Source organism: Saccopteryx bilineata, chromosome 4 (assembly GCF_036850765.1).
Source record: "Saccopteryx bilineata isolate mSacBil1 chromosome 4, mSacBil1_pri_phased_curated, whole genome shotgun sequence".
NCBI lineage: Eukaryota > Metazoa > Chordata > Mammalia > Chiroptera > Emballonuridae > Saccopteryx > Saccopteryx bilineata.
In genome coordinates this window covers 296,542,561-296,560,236 of record NC_089493.1, presented here as the reverse complement: position 1 = coordinate 296,560,236, position 17,676 = coordinate 296,542,561, and the positions used below count along the sequence as shown (strand labels likewise).

The following is a 17,676-nucleotide window of genomic DNA, read 5'->3' as shown; positions in this document are numbered from 1 at the left end:
TTTGAATCCAGGGACCGTGGTTCACTAGCTGGGTAACCTTTGGCTTAGTGACTTCGCCTATCTCTGTGCCTCAGTTAACCTCCCCTGGGAAATCAGGGTAAGGTCGGCGCTACGCAGGGCCGCTGTGATTAGCCGAGGTGGTCTCTGGGACGTGCCAGCAAGGCAGGAGGTGTTCAGTAGTGTTAGCGATGATTTCGGGTGCATCTAAGTGCGTGTCAAAGACATGGAGGCCTGAGCATGGTGTTCCTTAAATCCCCCCCCCCATGTGGAGGGCAGCTTTCTGAGGGTGCAGATCGGTCTGATTGGCAGGAGCACGGGAAGTTTCCCTGAAGCCGATTCACCCGTGAAGGCAGGAGTCAGAGGCCGCTCGGAGGAGTCCCTATTGCTGACATCTTCTATAGACCACTCACTTGTTCCGCTGTTTATTCTTCCTTCGTAAGGTACTTATTGACTTTAGCCTGTGTGCCAGGTGTTGTGCTAGGTGCTGGGGAGACAGTGGTGAGGTAGCTGGATAGGGTGTGTGTCCTTGGGGCTTCCAGTTGGTGACACAGACAAATAAGGTAGCCATCAAGGCAAAAACATTTTTTTAAGTTGTGATAGGTGGTAAGCATACAATGGACAAGGTGCTCATGGAAGTAGTAGGGAGAGAGGCTACTTGAGATGGGGAAATTCAGGCAGTCTTCTCAGAAGAGGCAGCCTTTTTCTTTTTTTTTATTTTTTATTTTTATTTTTTGTATCTTTCTGAAGCTGGAAACGGGGAGAGACAGTCAGACAGACTCCCGCATGCACCCCACCGGGATCCACCCGGCACGCCCACCAGGGGCGACGCTCTGCCCACCAGAGGGCGATGCTCTGCCCCTCTGGGGCATTGCTCTGCCATGACCAGAGCCACTCTAGCGCCTGGGGCAGAGGCCTAGGAGCCATCCCCAGCGCCCGGGCCATCTTTGCTCCAATGGAGCCTTGGCTGCGGGAGGGGAAGAGAGAGACAGAGAGGAAGGAAAGGGGGAGGGGTGGAGAAGCAGATGGGCGCTTCTCCTGTGTACCCTGGCCAGGAATCGAACCCGGGACTTCTGCACGCCAGGCCGACGCTCTACCACTGAGCCAACTGGCCAGGGCCGAGGCAGCCTTTTTCAACAGACCAGAGAAATGGGAAAGCAACCTCCACATGAAAAGTGGCATCCCGTGCTTACTTGTTGCAAATTCTTTGACCACAACACAGTCTTTGCCAACACGTGACATGTTAATGATCCTCGTTGTGTGATGGGGTGATGTTAAAGAAAAATTGGAAGGTCACTGTGTCCCTGTGATCCTCACTCCCATACAAGGGATGTTTGTCCACGGCTGCTCTCTCCTCCCCATCTTTACCTTGTGAGCTCTTGTCCTCTTGTCACCTTTTGCACCTGTTCGCATGAGCACTGAGGGAGCTAGATCTTATTATACAGCTTGTCTCCAGCGGATTGAGTTGGATCCTTCCTCAGGCCCAACATAGGAAGTATGACCCAATATATCAGGGCTCACTTAGTTACACGTGGCAGAAAACCCAACTCAAAGTGGCTCGAGCAAGAGAAGGAATTTACTGAGTCCCACAGCTAAAGTGTTCAAGTGTGGAGTTCAGGTATGGCTGGATCCAGGGGCTTCAACACTGTTGTCAGGAATGTGTTGCCTTCATTCAGGGGCAGGCTCTTCCCATGTGGTGAGTTTAGCAGATTCAGAGGGCTCTTCTCTCCTCATTAGTCCAGCTAAGGTCTTGGTAGCTTTCAGCTGGACCCATGCTCAATCTAGAACCAAAGACTGCCACCAGGCTACGAGATGCCTTGACTGGCCAGGACTGACCATAGAATTACTCCTGGAACTCAGCACACTCTCCAGGAAAGTCACAAACAGGAACGGCCGCGGTGCCAGGGACTCCCCCCCGAACACAGCAGCCCCTCATATGAAAGTCCCCGAAGCGACCCTGTGTGGTTTTCAACACCGGGACATTTGATGAACAGCTCTCTGGAACTGAAGAGCAAAGGGAAAACATATATCTGGCTGACACAGGAAAGACTTCACGAAGAAGGTGACCAGGCGGTGGTGCAGTGGATAGAGCATCAGACTGGGATGTGGAGGACCCAGGTTTGAGACCCCGAGGTCGCCAGCTTGAGTGCGGGCTCATCTGGTTTGAGCAAGGCTCACCAGCTTGGACCCAAGGTTGCTGGCTCAAGCAAAGGATTACTCGGTCTGCTGTAGCCCCACAGTCAAGGCAATCAATGAACAACTAAGGAGCCGCAACAAAGAATTGATGTGTCTCATCTCTCTCCCTTCCTGTCTGTCTGTCCTTATCTGTCTCTCTCTCTGACTCTGTCTCTCTGTCTCTCTGTCTCTCTGTCTCTCTCTCTCTCTCTCACACACACACACACACACACAAACACACGGTGACATTGGACTTGAACCCCACCCCCAAATCAAAGGACAGTTGAGTCTTAACTGTGAGAAGTGAAGGAAGGCATTTCAGATGGAAGGGCTGATTTGAGCAAAGGCACCAAGGCGGACAATGATCAGGTTTTGTCGGAGAACAGATGTTGGGGACGTTTGGACCCTGATGCAGAAGAACCCCAGTGTCCAGGCTGAGGGGAGAGCATGAGGGAGGGACGGAGGAAGTAAGCCAGCAGACAAGACCCAGGACGTGGTTTCTCTGATGTTGGCGAAGGCTCACTGCCTAGACACCTCCACAGATCAGAGCCCAGACTCGGGTGGGCTAACCCGGATGCTGGCGATGATGTCGTGGCACGGGAGGACCGTCCTGGGGATCAGTCCAGGATGCTGCTGAGTTATCCCCTCGGGCCTCAGGGTCTTGATCATCCCCGGATAGCTCATCTCCTATCCTTCCTCACTCTTCTAGGCTAAATCCATCCTGCACGGATTCCTGGTGGATTCAGGCTACCGCGTCCAGGATCTGAAGAGCTTCCACTTAGTGGGACTCGGGGCGACCCTGTGTGCCATGAACACCACCGAAATCTCGCTTATAAAGATCTCAGAATTCAGGTAACCGGAACCCTGGTGTGCAGCCTGGCAGATGATCGAGGGGGCCATTTCCTCAGCAAGGTGTCCTCTGCTTCTGATGCTCGGCCACCTTTCTGGGCTAAAACAGGGAATGGGGTTACCCGCGTTCTTCCTGGATGCTGGTCCAACCTGCCTCCCGCACACCTTTGTCGGCTGGAGAATGTTCCAGATTCACAGGATATTCCTCCGTCTTAACCAGGGCGGTGGTGGCCAGAATGGGGACCCTGCTTTGTAGTGTCCATGTCCTGGCCGAGTTCAAGAGGAAGGCAGAAACTGTGTTTGGGGGTCCCACCGAGTGGTCCAGCTCTGTCCTGCAAGAACTCGGAACCATTGCGGGTAAGGGACACCTTGAGCATGCCTCTCTCTCTTTTTCCAATCTTTAATCTGGAAACAGAAAAAAACAAAACAAAACACATCCTTGGCTGTGTGTAGCAAACATCTGTAGAGTTACAGTGAAATCTAGATTTCAGCACATGAGTTTCAGAGGGTGGGGTCCAAACCCACCTTTTGAACAACTCTTGTTGGTGGTTTGTGGACATGGAAATAGCTTAGGGCCTGGCTGGTTGACTCAGTGGTAGAGCGTCAGCTGGGTGTGTGGAAGTCCCGGGTTTGATCCCCGGTCAGGGCACACAGGAGAAGCGCCCATCTATCTCTTCACCTTCCCTTCTCCCTCTCCTCTCTCTCTCTCTCTCTCTCTCTCTCTCTCTCTCTCTCTCCCCACCCCCCCAGTCATGGCTCATTTGGAACAAGCTGGCCCCAGGCACTGAGGATGGCTCCGTGACCTCACCTCAGGTGCTAAAATAGCTCAGTTGCTGAGCAATGGGGCAATGGCCCCAGATGGGCAGAGCATCGCCCCCTGGTGGGCTTGCCAGGTGGATCCCAGTTGGGACGCATGCGGGAGTCTGTCTCTCTGCCTCCCCTTCTCTCACTTAAGAAAAAAAAAGAAAGAAGGTTAGAATGTGATTGAACTGGCTCCTAAATAGTTTTATATGGAATCTAAAAATGCACCTTCTGGGTGTCCATTTCATCATAGGAGACCCCTCAGGACTCATGTGACCTGTGTTGTTTTTTTTTTTTTTTTCCTGAGTTGATTAGGGAACTTAATTCCCAGTGGTCTTCAGGGCTGTCTGTCAGGGGTGCTGCGTACCTCGGAACCTTAGACACACAGATCTGCAGCATCATGAATAAAACACAGGGAGTTCTGCCGGTTTGAACCAAACCCTCGTGATTCCTTTCTCTCCCCCAGCCGGATTAACCAAGGAGGAGATACGAGCGCTGGACGAGGATTTGATGCCGTACTTCCAGCCGTCAGCAATCAGACGCCTTCCTGATGAGATATTCAAAGTAGGTCCTCCGTTCCTTAAGGAGGCTTGGAGCGTGACCCCATTTCTCAGATCACAGCGGGGAGCAGGCCGCGGGCCCGGCAGTCTAGGGGGGCACAGCTGGGCTTCCGCTCACAGGGCCAGCTCAGGGCCGTGGGCGCCTCGCGAGGGAATGTCAGGGTTTTCTTAAAGAGTTTCTTTTTCTCCAGATTTTAGCTTATGTGTTAATTGTGCTTATTTTCCCAGTTGCCTTCTCCTCACAGCAAGTGGCATTGATTTTCTGTGTATGAGGGGATGACAGGTTCATATTCCCTTATCCCAAACTTTTGGGGACACATATTGATACATTTCAGAATTCCGAAGTTTCTAGATTTTGGAAAGGTCACTCGGTGACTGTGCAGTATGTCACTTGACCCCCTCAGCAGGGTCTGGGGGAAGTACCTCTAAGCAGACCCGTGAATATTTCTGCTAAGAACCTGGTGACAAGTCACCCTAACTGAAAACAGACAGAGACTATAAATGACCTCACATCCGTTCAGGTCCCGGTTTTCCTGGCAAATGCGTTTGTCTTAAACCTGAGGAAGAACTTTCCATCTGCAGACTTTTTTTTTTTTTTCTTTTTCCTTGGGCTTCAAACTTGCAGATGGAAGTTTGTGAACCTGAGTCATACTTCCTTTTAAAGTGCGTTTCAGTACAATCTATTTGAATGGCCTTAAAGAAAATTATTTAAAAAGCCACAGTAGGACAGGTGGCACACTGCTCTGGAGAACACAGAAAGGGGGGAGCCGACCCCACTGAAGTTAGGGACGCGGGACCCAGAGAGAGGCCCCGGCTTCCTATCCAGGTACGAGATTAGGGGAGCGTGTGTCGGGGACAGTCGGTCTCTGAAGGGGGCTGACCCTTGGGGTTCTTGCTTGCTGCGTATGTTGGCAGCACGTCCTGTGCCCCCTCAACTGGGCGAGACACACAGACCAGCTTAGGCTAATTCCCACAGTGCCGCATCATTGGTTCATTTCAAGACACAGAGCGGCCCTGAATTATTTCAGCCCCCCGGACAGCTCCCAGTCCCGAAGTATTTCAGCTCCCCGGACAGCTCCCAGCCCCGAAATATTTCAGCCCCCCGGACAGCTCCCAGCCCGAAGTATTTCAGCTCCCCGGACAGCTCCCAGCCCCGAAGTATTTCAGCTCCCCGGACAGCTCCCAGCCCCGAAGTATTTCAGCCCCCCGGACAGCTCCCAGCCCCGAAGTATTTCAGCTCCCCGGACAGCTCCCAGCCCCGAAGTATTTCAGCACCCCGGACAGCTCCCAGTCCCGAAGTATTTCAGCCCCCCGGACAGCTCCCAGCCCCGGAGTATTTCCGCTCCCCGGACAGCTCCCAGTCCCGAAGTATTTCCGCTCCCCGGACAGCTCCCAGCCCCGAAGTATTTCAGCACCCCGGACAGCTCCCAGCCCCGAAGTATTTCAGCTCCCCGGACAGCTCCCAGCCCCGAAGTATTTCAGCTCCCCGGACAGCTCCCAGCCCCGAAGTATTTCAGCTCCCCGGACAGCTCCCAGCCCCGAAGTATTTCAGCACCCCGGACAGCTCCCAGCCCCGAAGTATTTCAGCTCCCCGGACAGCTCCCAGCCCCGAAGTATTTCAGCACCCCGGACAGCTCCCAGCCCCGAAGTATTTCAGCTCCCCGGACAGCTCCCAGCCCCGAAGTATTTCAGCACCCCGGACAGCTCCCAGTCCCGAAGTATTTCAGCTCCCCGGACAGCTCCCAGCCCCGAAGTATTTCAGCACCCCGGACAGCTCCCAGCCCCGAAGTATTTCAGCCCCCCGGACAGCTCCCAGCCCCGAAGTATTTCAGCTCCCCGGACAGCTCCCAGCCCCGAAGTATTTCAGCTCCCCGGACAGCTCCCAGCCCCGAAGTATTTCAGCTCCCCGGACAGCTCCCAGTCCCGAAGTATTTCAGCTCCCCGGACAGCTCCCAGTCCCGAAGTATTTCAGCTCCCCGGACAGCTCCCAGTCCCGAAGTATTTCAGCCCCCCGGACAGCTCCCAGCCCCGGAGTATTTCCGCTCCCCGGACAGCTCCCAGTCCCGAAGTATTTCAGCCCCCCGGACAGCTCCCAGCCCCGGAGTATTTCCGCTCCCCGGACAGCTCCCAGTCCCGAAGTATTTCCGCTCCCCGGACAGCTCCCAGCCCCGAAGTATTTCAGCACCCCGGACAGCTCCCAGTCCCGAAGTATTTCAGCTCCCCGGACAGCTCCCAGCCCCGAAGTATTTCAGCACCCCGGACAGCTCCCAGTCCCGAAGTATTTCAGCCCCCCGGACAGCTCCCAGCCCCGAAGTATTTCAGCTCCCCGGACAGCTCCCAGCCCCGAAGTATTTCAGCTCCCCGGACAGCTCCCAGCCCCGAAGTATTTCAGCTCCCCGGACAGCTCCCAGTCCCGAAGTATTTCAGCTCCCCGGACAGCTCCCAGTCCCGAAGTATTTCAGCTCCCCGGACAGCTCCCAGTCCCGAAGTATTTCAGCCCCCCGGACAGCTCCCAGCCCCGGAGTATTTCCGCTCCCCGGACAGCTCCCAGTCCCGAAGTATTTCAGCCCCCCGGACAGCTCCCAGCCCCGGAGTATTTCCGCTCCCCGGACAGCTCCCAGTCCCGAAGTATTTCCGCTCCCCGGACAGCTCCCAGCCCCGAAGTATTTCAGCACCCCGGACAGCTCCCAGGCCCGAAGTATTTCAGCACCCCGGACAGCTCCCAGCCCCGGAGTATTTCCGCTCCCCGGACAGCTCCCAGTCCCGAAGTATTTCCGCTCCCCGGACAGCTCCCAGTCCCGAAGTATTTCAGCTCCCCGGACAGCTCCCAGCCCCGAAGTATTTCAGCTCCCCGGACAGCTCCCAGCCCCGAAGTATTTCAGCTCCCCGGACAGCTCCCAGCCCCGAAGTATTTCAGCACCCCGGACAGCTCCCAGTCCCGAAGTATTTCAGCCCCCCGGACAGCTCCCAGCCCCGGAGTATTTCCGCTCCCCGGACAGCTCCCAGCCCCGAAGTATTTCCGCTCCCCGGACAGCTCCCAGTCCCGAAGTATTTCAGCTCCCCGGACAGCTCCCAGCCCCGCAACAGGCGCACTAGCTGGTCTGGGCGTGGGGGGTGGGGGACTCAGTAGTGCAGGAGGCCACAGAGCTGTCCTTCCCGGCGCGCTCCCTGCGGGGACAGCTTCGTCCTGAATGCCGGCGCCTGGCCGAGCGCATGCTTGTGGTCTGGTTGGGAGTGTGGTCTGTGGCCTTGCTCCGGTGTGCTTTCTGCCACCCGTGTTGTGGTCGAGGGGGGCTGCTATGACGGAAGGGGCAGAGCGGTGTCTTCAGCGGCCGGGAAGACAGTTTGAAGGCGTGCAGAGGGCTGGGCAAGGCTGAACGTGAACGGGAGAGCCCCGTCTGGGTGGGGAGGCCGCTCCTCACCGTCTGGTGCATTAATGCCGTGTGACAATGTGACAGTGGGGGGCCAGGGTGGCTGAAGCTTTCTTTTTTTTTTTTTGAGAAGATGTCAGAAGTCTCCATTTTCACTGTGAAATCTCCTGTAATTAAATATTGGAAACCACTTTGAATTTGTTTTTTAAAGCACAGTGCAGCAGGCCTAGAGTTTCAATCTGGCCTGTGGGTGGTGAGTCAGCAACATTAGAAAAAACCCCAGATAATTTTCATAATACAGACTGTGTGGATGGTAGATAGAAGGCGGAAGCCAGAACACCTACCCTCTGCGTGTGTGTGTACGTGTGTGCGCATGTGTACGCGCCTGTGTGTGTGTGCGCGCGCATGTGTACGCGCTTGTGTATGTGTGTGTGTGTATTGCGTGTGTGTGCGTGTGCATGTGTGTGTGTGTGTGTGTGTAGAGGGAAGAGGTGGTGCTGAATCTTGCAGGACAGGTGAAGAGGGAGGAACAGTGTTCCTGGCAGAGGAAGAGTGTTGGCAGGTGCAGAGGTGCTGACCCCTGGGGGCTGCGCACATGGTGGTCATCCTCCTGCCCTGAAGAGTGCTGGGGGAGGTGGCCGGAGAGGTGGGCAGGGCCCAGAGCATGAAGGCCCGGTCCTCACATTCAGGAGCTGGAGCTGTGTCCTGGTGAGGGGCGGGGGGCTAGAGAAGCATCTCCCTCAGTCCAGGAGTGTCCCTCCCTACATAGGAAAGAGGGGCAAGGTCATGACCTCCTCTCTCAGAATCTCTGCGGCCGGTAGAGAAAACCAGCGGATGACGTTTAGAACCCTCTCTCTCCACAAATGCAGAGCCTGCCACCCCATCTCATTCCAGACCCGCTGGGACGAGTCACCACGTCCTCTGAGCTGACGTGGCTTCAGAAAACATCTTGTCTAGGGTCCTCAGAGGCACAGTGCGTGCCGGTGGAACATCCCCTTTCTGGGTCCACGGCAGACATCACCGATGTCCCGCACTGTCCCTCCCTCTGAGCCCTCCGAGGACTCACGTCCTATCAAAGCGTCGGGCTTCGCGGGGGGAGAGAGGCGTGTCCTCCTTACCGACCCCCCCATATCACGTAGCTCGTAGGTAGCAGAGTGGGGGACATGGGTTCAGATTTTGACCTTGGGGCTCGAGTTTCCAACACGGAGTCACCCGGTGAGAAGTCACGATGCCCTTTGTCAGCTCCCCCTTGATAATGGATGACTCGAGGAGGCAGTCTCAGTGTGGAGCTAAAGGTCTTGAACGCATCCTCTATCTCACTTAAAAAAATAATCCCCTTCTCTCTTTTTGCGAACGGCCTTCAAGTTCAGCCGTGGTTGGCCGGCACGTCTAGCTAGAATTCTATATAATATTTTCATTGCTTTTGTTTTATGTTGCATGGTTTCCGAATAGCAAATCATCCTGGTACAGAATTCCAATTTTTTTTTGGGGGGGGGCGGGGAAATGTCCATGGAAAGAATCCGTGTGTTTTGGTTACGAAAGAGTGCTGTGATTTTTAAGGCGAGAGCGCAGGATGGTCCAGGAGGGCGCCGCGCCAGCTTTCCCTCGCCTGCCCACCTTGCAGGAGCTGTCCACCCGGCAGCTGGCCGCCCTGGGCCCCGAGAACGCCGCGGCCGTGACCCCGGCCCAGCGCCGGCAGCTCAGCGCGCCGCAGCTGCAGAGCCTCCAGTGGGCGCTAGATGGCGCCAAGATCCACTCCGGGCTGGAGGCGGCCCCGAGCGTCACCCCCACCTGGACGCCCTCCGCCCGGTCCCCGCCAGGTGAGCGCTGAGCATCCCCGCGCCCCGCCCGGCCGCCCGGGTCCCCCTGGTCCGCCCCCCTGGGCCTGGGAAGGCTCCTAAGATTCGAGATGGGGGCTGGGAGGGGGGGCGATCTCTCCACTGGAAATTCTGCCTTCCAGAAAAAAAGCCAGAGTCTTTCTTTACTAGACATGGATAAAATGACTCTCAACTCCCAGCTGTACTTGAGTGACAGTCACCCCTGGGGGTGTGGGGGGAAATGGGGGGTGTGGGGAGCTTGGAAAAGTCACGAGTGTTTAAAACCCTCGAGTTGCCTCCTCCCTCCTTCTCACCGTGCAGTGTTCACTCATCAGCTGACCCCCTGTAGACTGGACACCTGCCCTGGGCCAGGCCCGGGGTGGGGACCGGGGAGGACAGAGGTCAGCGAGGCAGGTCCAGCTGTCTTGTGAATGTGAATGAGCAGGGGGTGTCGTCACCCTAAGAGGAGGACGGGAGAGGAACCAGGAAGGGGCTGATGACCGAGGGTTGAGCAGAGTGGGGGGGTGCGTGTGCGTGTGCGTGTGGCATGTGTGTGTGCGTGTGGCATGTGCGTGTGCGTGTGGCATGTGTGTGGGCTGTGTGGCGCGTGCGTGGGCTGTGTGGCATGTGGCGTGTGCGTGGGCTATGTGGTGTGTGGCGTGTGCGTATGTGTGGGCTGTGTGGTGTGTGGCGTGTGTGTGTGCGTGTGGCGTGTAGCGTGGGCGTGGGCTGTGTGGTGTGTGCGTGTGCGTGGGCTGTGTGGCATGTGGCGTGTGCGTGGGCTGTGTGGTGTGTGGCGTGTGCGTGTTTGTGGGCTGTGTGGTGTGTGGCGTGTGCGTGTGTGTGTGGCGTGGGCGTGTGGCGTGTGGTGTGTGCGTGGGCTGTGTGGCTGCCCTCTCCCCTTTCCCTCTTTGCCTTTCTTATTCCTCTCCTCCTTCCCAGCTCCCTCCCTCTCCGACTTCTCTGTGATTCCTTCTGTCTTTAGTGAGCAGTGCCCTGGGGCTGAGATGGGGGGGAGACAGGTGTGAACAAGCCACATGTGTCGTCCTCCATCCTCACTGAGTGTGGGGGTGATGAGGGGAGATGTGCACCCAGGTGACCTGAGGCAGCAGGACGGGGGTGCTGTGGTGGGGACACAGGCACCGAGGGGACACAGGGGACACACACACGGGAGACAGACGCAGCTGACGGGGGTGTCAGCTGCACAGACTGGTGTCCAAGCCCCAGCCTCAGGTGTGTGTGTGTCAGGGGGGAGGCAGATGGGCGCAGCCAGGTGGAGGGTGTCCCAGGTGGAGGGTGTCCCAGGTGGAGGGAACAGTGTGAGCAGATAGAGGCTCAGCAAAGGGAACCTGGCCTGGAAACCTCCACTGGACCCTCGCCGGCCCCCGCTGAGGGATTCCGGACGCCTGCTGCCCCCAGTGGCCGGCAGGAACCACAAGCCTTAGGATCGACTGTTCCTGCTTCGTAAACTTTGCATGAACATATTGTGTGCCTGCGACTGGAAACTGTTTTTCAGCGTGGCAGTGTTTTATGTGTGTGTGTGATACACACAAGAGATGATGACACAGGGTTTGAAACATGCCCGGTCTGAAAAGGGACTCGGTCCCTCCCCCTCCGTCCACTGTCCTCAGGTCACCTGGTTCCCTTCCCCAGAGGCAGCCCCTGTCACCGGCTCCTTCTGGCTTTGTCCAGAAATACCCTGTGCACATTCCTAGATGAGGTCCGCCTTTTGACAGACAGTAGACCTCGGGGACACTTCGTCTCCGGACACCGAGCTGTGCCGTGGCCGGTGTTCTGGCGGCCACCATTTTATTTAACTAGGTCTCGGTAGGCAGCAATTCATTCTTTCGTTTTTTTGTTTTTTTTTTAAATGTCACAAAGAACATGGCGGTGAATGACCTCGTATACTTTGCATGTGTTCAAGCCGTCTGCAGGGTGACCTCGTCCAGGGGGACAGCCAGGCTGTCTGTGCGTTGGTGACTCTGAGGGATGTTGCAGGCGTCCCTGGCAGACAGGGGCCGTGCCGGGGTTCCCTTGAACCAGCAGCATCAGGAAGTGGCCAGGGCCCTTCCGGAAGGTGTCCCTGCAGGTCCCTCAGCCAGGCACCATCCCAGATGCCTCCCCCCCCCCCCGCATCTCCCCAGGACTGAGCGGACTGACGGTGGTGGGTGAGCCCTTCCCGTGGGCCTGCCCTGCATCTCTCGTCTCCTAAATTTCCCTTATTATCTCAATCGCCTGGGTGTGTGCTGTGCGCCTGGGTGTGTGCTGTGCGCCTGGGTGTGTGCTGTGCGCCAGATTCAGATCTCCCGGGTCTCTCCGGAATCTGCGGGGGGTGGGGGGGATCCTGTGATTTGCATTTTTACCCAGCTTCCCAGGTGCCTCTCGCTGGAGGCAGCCAGGGTCCTGCTGATTCACTTGTTCTAGACCCTGGGTTAGTCCTCAGCCCCCCCCCCCCCAGGTTCATCGTTGCCATTTAAGAGACAGCAGAGCAGGGTTCAGCAGGTCAGGTGAACGGTCCCATAGGAGGGGGGGGGCGAGACCCAGGGAGCTGGATACGATGCGTCCACCTCCCGCGGTGCGACCACCTCCCACGATGCGTCCACCTCCCACGATGCGTCCACCTCCCACGGTGCGACCACCTCCCACGGTGCGTCCACCTCCCGCGGTGCGTCCACCTCCCGCGGTGCGACCACCTCCCGCGGTGCGTCCACCTCCCGCGGTGCGACCACCTCCCACGGTGCGTCCACCTCCCGCGATGCGTCCACCTCCCGCGGTGCGTCCACCTCCCACGGTGCGACCACCTCCCACGGTGCGTCCACCTCCCACGGTGCGCCCACCTTCCACGGTGCGTCCACCTTCCACGGCTGTGGAGACCGTCCCCCGTGTGCTCTCTTGTGTGTTTCCTTCTAGGAGCCTGCGTCTCCCGGGGTCTTTGGCTGGGCTGTCCTCTGCTGGTCCTCGTGCCCAGACTCGTGCGGTGAGCGGCCTGCCCACATCACAGCCCAGCGCCTGAGCCGCTGGCCAGCCGGAAGCCTCGACCCTGACCCTCGGGCCTGCACTAGCGCGCTGGGAGGGGACCAGGGCCTTGAAACGGAAGCCTAAAATGGCACGGCACGGAGGAGGACTTGCTAACCATGAGTTTTCCAGCCTGCAGACAGAGACTGTTCCGGAAGGGGCCGCGGGTGGGCTGGGGGTGCGAGTGGGGGCTCTGCCACCGGCGTGAGGACCTCCGTCCCAGCCCCGGCCCCTTCCCCGGAGAGGCCAGGGCGGTGGGCGCAGCAGTGGGCCTCTCCTCGGCCTTCGTTGCCTTTCCCTGGAGCTCTCAGCCTTCCCGTTAGGCCCGAGCAGAGCTGGAATAAACGAGTCCCTCACCGGAAGCAGTAGTGCTGCTGCCTGATTGCTGGGGGGGGGGGGGGGGCGGGGGGGGGGTCAGTGCGCATTTCATCGCCCGGGAATGAAAACGTTTGATTAAATCAATTTTTTAAAAGACGTTTTCTGGACGCCGCCCGTGTCACCGGGAGTCAGCTTCCGAGCTCTCAGTAAAGCTTTCCGAAAGTCCGTGCACAGCAGCGGTGTTTCCTGCTCCTCGCGGCCCCGAGCTCTGGGGGTGGGTGGGACGCGATCACGGAAGTCCCTTGTGGAAGTCGGTCAGCCCTGTGGTCAGGGCGCCGCGGACCCGACACAGCCCGCCGGCCCGATCCTTGCGAGGGTGGGCGAGAGGTACGTCTGGAAGTGCGCAGGACACTCTCGGCCCGAGGGAGGCGAACCTCTGGGGGGGGCAGCCATGGCATTGGGCCCCTCCTGGCGGTTGTGCCGCCCCCCAGAGCGGGCAGGGCAGGCCCCCGGCGCTGGCACACTCGGCCCCGCCCTGCGTCCTCCCCCCCCCCCCCCCCGCACTCGGCCCCGCCCTGCGTCCTCCCCCCTCCCCGCGCACTCGGCTCCGCCCTGCGTCCCCCCCCCCCCCGCACTTGGCCCCGCCCTGCGTCCTCTCCCCCGCGCACACTTGCCCCCCCCCACGCACACTCGGCCCCGAGCAGGAGGCCTGCTTGAGTTTCCCAGCTCTCCCGTGTTCCCTAAGAGGTGAGTGGATTTTTCTTCTTTTTCACTTTCTCCTTTTTTTTTTTGGTGCGAGAGGGACCAGGAGACAAGGACACCCGGCTGCTCCTGCGTGTGCTTTGACCGGGGATCGAACCGGCGACCTCTGTGCTTTGGGACGACGCTCCCACCGACCGAGCTATCCGGCCGGGCCTTTATTTTCTATTGATTGGTTGATGTTTTTAGAGAGACAGAGACAGGAAGGGAGAGAGCGCGGAGGGGGAAGGGAAGCATTCACTGGTTGCGTCCAGTGTGTGTCCTGACCGGGGATCGAACCCGCAACCTTGTTGTGTCGGGGATGACGCTCTAACCGACTGAGCTAACCGACCAAGGCCAGGGAGTGGGTTTTTTTTTTAAAGTACTACCGATAGGTGTTGTAGAGACTGGCGTATGTTCACGAGTCCCAGGCGGTCACGGAAGACCCGGCCGTGTGGCAGGTGTGACCTCGCAGGTGTGCGGTGCTTGGGCTGTGGTCTGGTTTTCTCCAATTGGTGGGGGACGCGGCGCCTATCTGGCTTCTCCGGCCAGGTCACAGATCCTGTTACAGAACACACCAGCCCCTGGTTTCGCTGGGCTGGGCCAGCTGTCCGGAGAGGGATGCTGGGGAGGGACCGTGTCTGTGCCCAGTGTGGTCAGAAAGACCCTCTGTCTTGCCTGCTCGGCATTGCCTCTGATGACCCCCTTCCCTCGGATGACCCTGGTGACGGGGACAGCAGCACCTCCCCTCTGAGTCAGACGTCACGCTGCCAGCTCCACGCAATTCCCTGTCTCTCTGTCTCTCCTGGATCGCCCTCCCTCCCCGCTGGATGACAAGCACAGCTCCCGTGTGGAGTGTTGAGGGCGGGCTCTGCCTCCAGCTCTGCTCAGAACACTCTCCCTGCGTCCTTCACTCATGTCGTCATCACGACCCTGATGTGGGGCGGGGTGTCTGCCATGCTCCCCACTTTGCAGACGAGTGGACTAAGACTGCAAAGTGAAGGGACTCTTTATTTATTACTATTACTTTCTTTCTGAAGTGAGAAACGGGGAGGCAGTCAGACAGACTCCCACATGCGCCCGACCGGGATCCACCCGGCACGCCCACCAGGGGGCAATGCTCTGCCCATCTGGGGTGTTGCTTTGTTGTGACCAGAGCCACTCTAGCGCCTGGGGCAGAGGCCAAGGAGCCATCCCCAGCGCCCGGGCCATCTTTGCTCCAATGGAGCCTTGGCTGCGGGAGGGGAAGAGAGAGACAGAGAGGAAGGAGAAGGGGAGGGGTGGAGAAGCAGATGGGCGCTTCTCCTGTGTGCCCTGGCTGGGAATCGAACCCGGGACTTGCACACGCCGGGCTGACACTCTACCACTGAGCCACCCGGCCAGGGCGAGATGAAGGAACCCTTGCTGAGGGCTGCTCAGGTAATGCGATTTGAACACTTATTATTATTATTTTTTTGCTTCTCACCATGCAGCCTCCGTGAACGTCTCTAATGAGCTAGATCATAGCAGAATTCTATCAATCCCTTCACCTCCCTCCTCTCCTGGCGGAAGGCCAGCGAGCCTCACAGCCGTGTAATTGGGGATGGCCGCAGGCGGGAAGACAAATCTAGCTCCTGCCCTGCAGGCCCCCCGGGGGGCTCAGGTTGGAGGTGCAGGCCTTTGCAAGCTGGATGGCGGCGGCCGCATGGGCAAGGGCTGCCCCACTTGCCTGGCAGGGCACCCTCTCCATCCCCCCAGCTGTCAGCCCTGCTGTGGGTCCCCCAGTCTGCACCCTGTACCCCCCAGCCGTCAGCCCTGCTGTGGGCCCCCCAGTCTGCACCCTCTCCATCCCCCCAGCTGTCAGCCCTGCTGTGGGCCCCCCAGTCTGCACCCTGTACCCCCCCAGCCATCAGCCCTGCTGTGGGCCCCCCAGTCTGCACCCTCTCCATCCCCCCAGCCGTCAGCCCTGCTGTGGGCCCCCCAGTCTGCACCCTCTCCATCCCCCCAGCCATCAGTCCTGCTGTGGGCCCCCCAGCCTGCGCCCTGTACCCCCAGTCAGAGGCAGAGAGTACAGTCACTGACCGGTACCTGCAGGGTGCTGACCACGGTCCTGATTCACCCCCCAGCTAAAGCCTTCTGCTGAACCCCTCCTTCAGGCCCCCTGCAGGCGCCGAGCCTGGCGTGAGCGGTGCTGGGAGTCTCCCAGGAGGATTTCCCGGTCAGGCGATAACAGCACATGGAGTGGGCACGTGGGCCAACCCTCAGGAGAGCACGTCCAGGAGAAGCCGTGACCGTCCATCCCTCCCCACGTGTGGTCATCTCCACTGCTCCCCTGGGAGCTGGGAGCCCGGAGCCCCTTTGTAGTGACCGAACCATCCTCCCTGGGGGGGCGTCAGCTCACGGTAGACCCTGGTCTCCACAGGCTTCTATGTGACCCGCCCTGAGATCGTGGGCTGGGAAACCCTGGAGGCTCTGTGGGGAGCCCGGTGGACCCCCTCCTCCCGGAGTCCCGTCCGGCTCTGTGGGGAGCCCGGTGGACCCCTCCTCCCGGAGTCCCGTCCGGCTCTGTGGGGAGCCCGGTGGACCCCCTCCTCCCCGGTGTCCCGTCCGGCTCTGTGGGGAGCCCGGTGGACCCCTCCTCCCGGAGTCCCGTCCGGCTCTGTGGGGAGCCCGGTGGACCCCTCCTCCCGGAGTCCCGTCCGGCTCTGTGGGGAGCCCGGTGGACCCCTCCTCCCGGAGTCCCGTCCGGCTCTGTGGGGAGCCCGGTGGACCCCCTCCTCCTGGTGTCCCGTCCGGTTCTGTGGGGAGCCCGGTGGACCCCTCCTCCCCGGTGTCCCGTCCGGTTCTGTGGGGAGCCCGGTGGACCCCTCCTCCCGGAGTCCCGTCCGGCTCTGTGGGGAGCCCGGTGGACCCCCTCCTCCCCGGTGTCCGGTCGGCTCCAGGACCTGCCTCACCAGGAAGGACTCGGGACGGAAGGAGAGCTGACTTGGTGTCCCCATCCGGATAAGCTGCTGTGGGCAGGAGCATCGCCAGGCAGGACCGCAGAGGCAGGGTGAAGGGTCAGGGGTCGTGTCCTCACCGGGTGGGACCACAGAGGCAGGGTGAAGGGTCAGGGGTCGTGTCCTTGCCGGGTGGGACCACAGGGGCAGGGTGAAGGGTCAGGGGTCGTGTCCTCACCCCAGGCAGGACCGCAGAGGCAGGGTGAAGGGTCAGGGGTCGTGTCCTCACCGGGCAGGACCGCAGAGGCAGGGTGAAGGGTCAGGGGGTCTGTGGGCTGGCGGAGGGACAGGTGGCCGGGATGCTGGGGTGGGGGGTGCGGTGGGGAGAGGGAGGTGGTGATGATGATGACGGAGGCCCCACAGGCCAGGGCCGCCGGGGCACCCATGGGCTTTGTCTCGTGGTTCTGAGTGGAATGAAAGTGGTAGGAGGTGGAATCACATCAAATTTCTGCTTTTTTTCTTCTTTTTTTTAAAATTAGGGACTGAAAGAGGAATTTGTTTATCCAGGTCAAGAGGAAGCCAGCAATTTAAAAATCCAAAGCTTGTCTGGCTTTCATTGGCTTTTCTGTCTCTTGTCCAGTGGGGGGTGGGGTTTTATTTGTACAGTTTCCAAAGGTCCCAAACTGCTCGTGAAATCTCACGCAGGCAGGGGATGCCTGAGCAACCCATTGGGAAAACTCTTTTTTTCTTTTTCTTTTTTTCAGTGAGAGAGACAGAGAGAGGGACAGATAGGGTCAGAGAGGAAGGGAGAGAGATGAGAATTTTTTTGCACACCTTGGTTGTTCATTGATTGCTTTCTCATATGTGCCTTGACTAGGGGGCTACAGCAGACCGAGTGACCCCTTGCTCAAGCCAGCGACCTGGGGCTCAAGCTGGTGAGCCTTGCTCAGACCAGATGAGCCCGCGCTCCGATGACCTCGGGGTTTTGAACCTCGGTCCTCTGTGTCCCAGTCCGATGCTCTATCCACTGCTCCACCGCCTGGTCAAGCTGTTAGGGGTCTTTATTCCCCTTCCCCCAAGGCCGGCCACTCTTGCAGCGAGCACCCTGGTGGTGTGT

At 59.0% G+C, this 17,676-nt stretch overlaps 1 protein-coding gene across 1 annotated transcript in view; it reads left to right on the top strand.

Annotated features, from left to right (window-relative positions):
* The window catches only part of OTOA (otoancorin), a 77,871-nt gene extending 62,121 nt beyond the window's left edge, over nt 1–15,750 (top strand). Inside the window, exons 24-31 of the mRNA XM_066276847.1 lie at nt 2,882–3,024; nt 3,242–3,378; nt 4,289–4,386; nt 9,378–9,573; nt 12,481–12,547; nt 13,096–13,279; nt 14,194–14,431; nt 15,527–15,750. Of these exons, the coding sequence (XP_066132944.1) occupies nt 2,882–3,024; nt 3,242–3,378; nt 4,289–4,386; nt 9,378–9,573; nt 12,481–12,547; nt 13,096–13,279; nt 14,194–14,431; nt 15,527–15,750 (1,287 nt within the window). The remainder of the gene's footprint in view (nt 1–2,881; nt 3,025–3,241; nt 3,379–4,288; nt 4,387–9,377; nt 9,574–12,480; nt 12,548–13,095; nt 13,280–14,193; nt 14,432–15,526) is intronic.
* The last annotated feature ends 1,926 nt before the right edge of the window (nt 15,751–17,676 follow it).